An 8248-nucleotide genomic window follows, 5' to 3' on the forward strand; every position below is an offset into this window, starting at 1 on the left:
ACCTCCGAACGTAAACAGTGCCTTCCTCTCCCGGCTTCACTCTATTTACGGCTGACCCGCCTGTCATGAGCGAACTGCTCAACTTTATTCTGAATCATGAGGAGCAGTTTCGGAGGTTAGATTGCAACCCTTACAACGGTGCCGCAAATTTGATACTGCAAGTTCTTTGCTGCTAACAAAGATAATCCAAAAATCAGGGCCCGATTAGCTTCGCTCTACTCGGATTTCCGCCACCAGCAGACGACCAACCCAGACGGATATAATGCAAATATTGTCGCCTGGCAGACGGCGCTTGCAAATGCAGCTCGTGCGGGTCTGATACCGGCTCCCGGCGCTGGTAGCGACCATTTAACACTTCGGACCGGGGAAGACTTGCTACGAGAACTAGAGACCAAAGAATGGGGACGACCATTGGCGCTGGGCGCAGTTATTGTACGTTCAATCAGTATATAATTCAGGCCCGAGTGAAGTAGCCAAATGCTTATTGACGGATATCGTTTGACAGAACGAAGCTGTGGCTCAAAAGCAACTGTTACCGTTGCAGGAATTCTTGACAACAACCACGAGCATATATCATAAAAGCTGGATTGGATCACCTTGGTCCGTGATATCCTGGGGTCTCAGGCAGCTAGGCGTTATTGGGGGAGTTTCGGGCGAAGATAAACTTTCAGTAGGGCAGTTTGCGATTGTAGGAAACATTGAGGTTCGTCAAAGTCTGGTCTCCTTTGTTGGTGTTCGCACAAGAAGGACTTTTTAGTTGAGGTAGTGGAAGATGGTGACTAACCCTTATTACAATCTAGGAAACGGCGAGAAAAATTCTTCAGCAAACTGTCGGCAAAGCCAGCGCCGTCGACCGGATTTATTCCCAAGAGATATTTCGGCAAGACTTTGTCGACATTTTAGGGCCTGATCGTCAGCTCACGGATACAGATTTCAGAGTTCTTTTGACATTTCTCGCGCGGGATAAGCGTGAGATAGCCTTCGATGGGCAGGTTAGTCACATCTTCACGCCGTGGTGGTGCCGCCCGTAACTTAAAATTGACCACGACGATTAGACAATCAAGTTTAAATCACCGAACGAGCAAACGCCCAGCCCGATAACGAAAGAAGATGCAAGCATCGCATCTCTCAAGGCTCTCATTTTGTCCCTACAGACACAAGTAGAGACCCTTCAATCACGTGTTGAAACCTCAGATACAGCTGCCCGTCAAGCCGTCAGCGCAAAAAATCGTGTTGCCGCTCTATCTGCCCTGCGATCCAAAAAATTAGCTGAAGTCAATCTAAATAAGCGTTCGGAAACACTTGCCCAACTAGAGCAAGTATATGACAAGATTGAGCAAGCTACTGATCAGGTCGAAATTGTGCGCGTAATGGAAGCCAGCGTTGGTGTGCTCAAAGGCCTCAACAAGCAAATTGGAGATGTCGATAAAGTGGAAGATGTCGTACATGAACTGCGCGACGAGATGGGCAAAGTTGATGAAGTTGGTGCTATGATTGCTGATCCAGGTCTCACTGGCGTCCATGCACCTGACGAAGCAGATGTGGACGAGGAATTCGAAGAGCTCGAACAGGAAGAGCGCAAGAAGAAGGAAGCAATCGAGCAAGAACAACAACGGCAACGAGAGGAGGCCGAAGCCGAACAGACAAGGAGAAAACTGGAGGAGCTTGATCAGTTTGTCCCAGAGTCGACGCTGCAGAAGGATCAACCGGATGACCGCGATGTGAAAAAGGAGGCATTTCGGGAGGGAGAATAAAGCAACTACAGAGTTTCCGAACTGAAGCAAGGAAGAGGCCTTAAGATATGTATCTTTTGGGGTCGGCGCGACAGTTGATACATTATATACGTTATCTGCTTCGGAGTTACAAGCTTGGGTTCTTTGACTTTACGCGGCTAAAGTCTTACCGCGGAGTGCTATGGGTCTGTTCGGTCTGCATCATTTCTTCAAACAAAGGGAGTATAGTTAGAACGCGAGAGATAATTTTGTTTTATACCAGTAATGTTGTACTAAGATTTGTCCTGTTCCAGTAGAGAGATAATTTAAGATATGCCTGCGCCTGAATCTGTCCCTGGCTTCTATATACCTAGATTTTGAGAAATGAGAAGGGCCAAAAAGATATACGCTCTTCTTTTTTCGCCAAAATCACAGCCGTAGCCGTAGCTGTAGGTCTGAAATTTTATCTCATGCGCGCCTGAAAAAGGGATATCAAAAAGAATAATGCGGCGTCATCGGTCTTCAATTGGATCATCAGGCTGCTCAAACACCCGCTCTTCCATGCTCTTTGATGACGACGATAACAACGCCGGCTTAAATCTTGATGGTGATAATGATGATGTATGCACCGGACCGTCCACATCTTTTTCCGTTCCACCTTCGTCGTCGATAACCTTGCCATTTGAATCCCGTAGTGGAAGGTCAGACAATGCTCCATTTACTCTCCCTTCTATCGACCTGTCGGCATTTACGTCCGTTTCTGGCTCTGCCGCCGGAGATGCTGGTACAGGTGCTGGTACACTTTGCGGCGCGTTTCTTTTCCTTTTTGCTTCTGAAATGAGCTGCTGGAAATCCGTGCTATGACTTGCTGCCCACCCTGCGCCATCAAAATCTTTGCGCATGACTGTATTGCCTCCACCCCCACCACCACCGCCGCCGATACTACTATTTTTTATCAAACTAGATCCGGCACCACCGGACGCGTACCCGCCCTGCGTGCGTTCCCAGAGATCCAGCTCGTTTAAGAGCTCTTTTTTCGTTTTAGGTCGTGACGAATCGCAGTTTGCGTTCCACAGGTTGACCCATTCCGTATGTCGTCTTTCGAGAAGCGGTTTGGGGCCCCATGCGGGGATGCCTAGCTCGCTGAATTTCTTGCGTAATGCGTTTTCTTTCATTAGTGAGTAGTTGAGTTTGGGCAGTCGTTCGGGCGGTCGCGGTGATTGGATGCCACGCTGAGGGTATATCGTTTGAAGTTGTGTTGGTGTTTTGGGCGTTCTGGAGTAAGATGTGTTAACATGGATGGTTTGGCATGTTGTTGCAGGATCAGATGGAGGGGGAGAGAGAAGGGGGGAGAGTGAGGAAAGGAAAAGGGTTAAAGCGTACGATGATTGCGACCGGGGGTCTGCAGGTTTGCCGTCACATCTGTCCAAATGTGAAAATACACTCTCTGCCTTCATTCGCCTGTTGCAGATGGGGCATGCAACCAGACCGTCGTCTGTAAGAGAGGATTTATGTCAGATCTTGGAAAATAGTGCGGAGACATGCAGGCATGATATTGATAAAAACAAGGTGAAGAGGGTGTACCTGGCTGCTGCTCTTCACTGTCCTCGTCATCTTCAATCGTGATGGGAGCAGGATCTGCTGCTGCTGCGCTTTGAGAGCGCTGAGTTTGTGATCTTGTTGTTCTTCGAGAACTCGAGCGGCTTGTGTCGTCTGCTTCGAGGTCTGTGTCGCCGAGTTTCCGCTTAGGGGGAGTAGATCGCCTTTTGGGCCTCTCTGAGAATATCGCATCTCGAGCAAGTTTCAGGATATCTGCGCGCGTCGACTGAAATGTTTCAACCAGTTCCTCGACTGTTCCGTTCCGCCGCAAATTGACTTCTTGTCCGGCGGCGCGACAGGTCGGACAGCGCCCGTCAGACGCTAAACATCGCCGTATACATAACGAGCAGAATGTGTGCGAGCACGAGGTTATCATGGGCGTATTATAAAAGTCTTTGCATACTTGACATCGTAATGCGGTTTCGACAGGTGCTAGCTTTGGGAGGGCCGTGTTTAGCCAGTCCGTTGAGTCGGGTACATCAAACGTATGCGCCATTGAAAGGTACCGTCGTTAGGGATATGACGTGTTCCATGGACTGTGATCTGAAGTAGTCTAATTACAAGCAAGGAAAATATTGCAACGGAGGCCTTTGGCAGGTCATATGTCTGTTGTTGAAATGGCAAATGGAAATTATGATAGTATTGGGATCATAGAGAGGCACTCCGGGTAAGGCGGTGAAGGTAAGATTCGCGTGTTCACGCGTAAAGTGCATCGCGTCCCGCAAATAGTTGGGCAATCACATTACCCTGCTGGTCTTAGATCTGCAACTCTGATGCTTTGCTCTGTGCCTGACGACACGGGGGCAACGCAGCGCTAATTGTGCTTTTGCAAATTATGGCTGATCAATATAAGGAGTATTTGGCTGTCAATGTGCTCAATGAAGGGAAAATTGTAAGTGTTTACCTTTACTGGTTTTAGTGTTAGGTGAAACTGACCACATGGGAATTCTAGGTGAGCTATCGGACCTTGAGCAGGGCTTTGAAGATCCACTGCAATGTGGCCAAACAGTAGGAAATAATTCTGCCTATAGGATCTACTTCCTTTGGTTAATACGATGTGCTTCAGAATGCTCTATGAATTCCACCGTCAACAGACCGCGAAAAATACTGCCTCCATTCATGCGACCTACCTTGTCAGCGGAGTCCGGATATTGCCTCCAAAAGAATTGAGCAACGGTGCTGTCAAGTCGGATGGCGAAGATGCATTTATGCAAAGCAGTCCCTTTATGAGCAGCTCCATGCCCAACCAGGACGAAGATGAAAAGTTACGGATAAGGTCAATCACGCTGGTTCGTGAAGAAGACCTCGAGGGTGCGTCTTACACTGAGAACCACAGATCTTTTAGAGTTTGATGATTGATTTTCTCGCAGCTTTAAAGTCTCAATACGAGAAGATCACTTCAATTCATGTCTATAGTCTAGAGCCTCATCCATTAAAGGTAATTCCTCTAGCCCGTCTCTGTCACATGCCACTGACCCCTCGATAGAATCTGCATGTGCTTACTGATTGCAATCGAGAAATCTTCGCCCAATATGCCGGAGAAGATCCGCTCGAAGTGGGTAAACAATATGGCGTCATACAGAACCCTAATGTCAAGGTATAAATGCCCAATTCATTACTTTTCTGGGCGTTGCTAAATTGCACCACTAGCGGAGGACAATGCGCCGTCCACCTCCTCCACCGGCAGCCTCGAGGCCTGCTCCCGCAATTCAGTCTCAATCCAAGAGCAAGCCGCAGACATCAGGGAGCGCAACACCAAAGGCAACGGAGCAAGACAACAAGAGCCCTGCAGCGGCTACCACAAGTGCACAATCTTCGCAAAAATCAGAGATCGACAAACCGTCAACCAAAAAATCAACTTCGGCTAAACCAAGCCAGTTACGGAGAGACAATTCAGATATTTTCAAATCTTTTGCCAAGGCGCAGTCGGGTACCAAACGGAAGGCAACGAATGATTCTACGGCGCAATCACAAGCGTCTTCTGCAAACTCTGTAAGTGGTCTGAACAAGCCAATATTTCGAATGCTGACGTGATGGCAGCCTGCACAAAGCGCGCCTGAAGATGGTATGCCCGTGTACACCCCAGTGTTGAAATATCAACTAACAAAGCTAGAACCCATGAAGGACGCATCCGAAGACGAACAGGAAGAAGACTTTGCTGTCCGGCCCTCTGAAAACTTCAATGGCAAGTCAAAAGCTGAGCGGGAGGAGCAATTAAGAAAGATGATGGAAGAAGATGGTAGGCGAAATACCTTGCCCGCGTCAGTAGCTTGCTAGACTAACGGGCATAGACGAACCGGAAGGTGATACTCCGATGGAAAATGCAGATGATTCCCAGGGAAGCAAACCTACAGAACCAGAAACTGAACCCGAACCCGAACCGGAGCCGGAGCCGGAGCCTGTAAAAGTGCAAACACCAGAACCTGAAGCTACACAAATCACCGTATCAAATGGCCGCAGACGAGGGAAGAGGAGGGTAATGAAGAAACGCACAATGAAGGATGAAGAAGGATATTTGGGTAAGCTAAGAACGGTCTCTTGAGGAATGCAAACCTTACTAACACCTTTTATCAAGTGACGAGAGAAGAAGCGGTTTGGGAATCGTTTTCTGAAGACGAGCCAGAGCGGCCCAAAGTCAAAGCGCAACCTCCTCCAAAACCAAAGGGTCCAGTGAAGAAGGGACAGGGTAGCATCATGTCATTCTTTGCAAAGAAACAATGATCAGGTTCAAATTAAGCGTGTAACAATTCTCCCGGCGCTTGCGGATATAAACTCTCTTCAATTTACCAATTCCTTGACAATTTCACTGCGGCCAGAAGATGGCAATCACAATTAGACACCATGCTACGATTGCTCATTTACCTAAATTAAATATCTATAATCGAGCCATCACATACGGCTTACTTTATTCTTGTGCATGCCAACACCCTGTACTTGGTCCGATGTGATGAGAGACCAAGTCCGCCCTAGTCAACAGAGCTGATTGCCTTTTTGGGAAAGAACCGCCCCGACGCGATCTCGGCCCGCCATTTAATTCAAGGGAGACCCGGGGAGCATTACGACTATGATGGCATTGCACACACTTTGACATCAAAGCTTCTTTCTACTGAGCTTTTGCTAATCTTCTTCTTTTTCTGCTTGAGGAGGAAGGGACAGTCCATACTGGTAATCGATGATTAATTATTCACCTTTTCTCGAGTCTCGGTCGCAGTTCTGAGTCAATTGCAACAATGATATTAAGAGCGACAACCTTGCTGTCGCTGGCAGCTGCATTCGTCCCCGATGTAATTGGGACGCCTCCAGAGAAAAATCATCAGGAGGTCCCATTGGGATCCGAATCAGAAAAATACAGGGCTGCTTGTCCAGATTACGCGCTTTATTCCACCTACCTACAGTATGTGTTTGCAAACTACACCGTCACTACATTATCCAGGAAGCCCAATTAAATTGACCTCCATCGCAGTCGCCCCTTCAGCAGCGGTCCACTAGTTCTGCCCTTTCAGCGGCCTTCCCCTCAATGCCGTACATTTTCTTCGCCGCTAGTCGAGAAGATCATCGACGACCTTACGAAGCGCATGACAGATCCAGATCTGGCGCGGATCTTTGAAAATGCATTTCCCAACACCTTGGATACGACAATAAGATGGCACGTTGATGGCACAGAGAAGAAGTCCAAGAGCGCGGCAAAAAGCGAGAAATGGCAGGGCCCGCAGAGCTTCATTGTAACAGGCGACATCAACGCCGAGTGGCTGCGAGACTCGACGAACCAGCTCGCGCAATACCAGCGGCTCGCGAGCAAGGACAAGAAGATTGCAAACTTAATCCTCGGCGCAATCAACACGCAGGCGGAATACGTCATTCAGTCACCGTACTGCAATGCTTTCCAGCCTCCGCTACCCAGCCGACTGGCTCCGTCCAACAACGGGCAGGATGATATTGTGCATCCTATGTATGAACCAAACTTTGTCTTTGAATGCAAATACGAGATTGACTCGCTCGCGCATTTCCTTGCACTGGGCAACCAATTCTACAAACACACGGGCTCGACCGCATTCCTTAACCAGCGATGGTACGCTGCGCTCAACAGTCTCATGCAAGTCCTGGACAAGCAGGCCCAACCAACATTCGACAAGACGGGCAAGTTCCGCCCCAATGACTACACATTCAAGCGCAGGACCGATGCTGGAACGGAAACACTCAACTTGAACGGGATTGGAAACCCGCTCAACGAAGGCACAGGCTTGATCCGGAGCGCGTTCCGTCCCAGCGACGACGCTTCAATCCTCGGCTTCTTCATTCCCGGCAATGCCATGATGGCAGTCGAGCTCAAACGCACAGCAGAAATCCTCAAGACGGCAGGTAAAGCCGAGCTCGCCCGAACTGTGCTCGCCTGGGGCGAAAGTATAGAAAAGGGCATCTGGGAACACGGCGTCGTGCCGCATAAGAAATACGGCAACGTCTTTGCGTTTGAAGTCGACGGATACGGCTCCTCGATCCTCATGGACGACGCAAACATCCCCTCCCTCTTGGCCCTGCCCTTGCTCGGCTTCGTCGATGCCTCGAATAAAGTCTATCAGAACACCCGCAAGATGATTCTCGAGAAACAGGGGAACCCGTATTACCTCGAAGGCGAAGATTTCAAGGGTATCGGCGGCCCGCATATCGGCTTACAAAATGCCTGGCCGATGAGTTTGCTGGTTCAGGCCATGACCTCGGATTCGGATGCGGAAATTATCGACGCGATTGACCTCGTCAAGAATGCAAGTCGTTTGGGATTAATCCATGAGAGTATTCACGTTAATCGCCGTACGGAATTCACCCGTAGGTCCTCCTATTCTTACATTATTATTTTTTTCTATCATCTTTTTTCTCCTTCTTTTTTTTTTGCTTGTTGTTTCCCCCTCACCCCTAAAGTAAACGGACTAACATCACATAGG

The 8248-nt window shown here is 48.7% G+C and overlaps 4 protein-coding genes across 4 annotated transcripts in view; 3 read left to right on the top strand and 1 right to left on the bottom strand.

The window, feature by feature from the left end:
* The first annotated feature begins 16 nt into the window (after positions 1-16).
* Positions 17-2056, top strand: L228DRAFT_281973 (Snf7 family protein). The gene is made up of 5 exons (XM_018335935.1): positions 17-115; positions 198-432; positions 506-703; positions 801-992; positions 1056-2056. The coding sequence occupies exons 1-5, from the start codon at positions 66-68 to the stop codon at positions 1752-1754; spliced, it is 1374 nt and encodes a 457-aa protein (XP_018188787.1). The 5' UTR covers positions 17-65; the 3' UTR covers positions 1755-2056.
* L228DRAFT_245972 (DNA repair protein rad18) lies at positions 1965-3926 on the bottom strand. The gene is made up of 3 exons (XM_018332292.1): positions 3297-3926; positions 3096-3207; positions 1965-2987 (listed from the first exon to the last, which is right to left on the bottom strand). Exons 1-3 carry the CDS (start codon positions 3805-3807, stop codon positions 2225-2227), a joined length of 1386 nt encoding a protein of 461 aa, XP_018188788.1. The 5' UTR covers positions 3808-3926; the 3' UTR covers positions 1965-2224.
* Positions 3927-4078: 152 nt separating this feature from the next.
* On the top strand, positions 4079-6125 carry L228DRAFT_281975 (hypothetical protein). Its single transcript, XM_018335936.1, has 10 exons — positions 4079-4203; positions 4264-4319; positions 4378-4622; positions 4682-4749; positions 4798-4908; positions 4962-5303; positions 5352-5376; positions 5425-5550; positions 5603-5830; positions 5887-6125. The coding sequence occupies exons 1-10, from the start codon at positions 4147-4149 to the stop codon at positions 6030-6032; spliced, it is 1404 nt and encodes a 467-aa protein (XP_018188789.1). The 5' UTR covers positions 4079-4146; the 3' UTR covers positions 6033-6125.
* A 416-nt stretch (positions 6126-6541) lies between these two features.
* Positions 6542-8248, top strand: part of L228DRAFT_267245 (glycoside hydrolase family 125 protein) — a gene marked incomplete at both ends in the record, with an annotated part of 1955 nt that continues 248 nt past the window's right edge. The window contains 2 exons of the mRNA XM_018334969.1: positions 6542-6705; positions 6775-8132. Of these exons, the coding sequence (XP_018188790.1) occupies positions 6542-6705; positions 6775-8132 (1522 nt within the window). The remainder of the gene's footprint in view (positions 6706-6774; positions 8133-8248) is intronic.

This window comes from Xylona heveae (genome assembly GCF_001619985.1).
Source record: "Xylona heveae TC161 unplaced genomic scaffold L228scaffold_4, whole genome shotgun sequence".
Taxonomy (NCBI): domain Eukaryota; kingdom Fungi; phylum Ascomycota; class Xylonomycetes; order Xylonales; family Xylonaceae; genus Xylona; species Xylona heveae.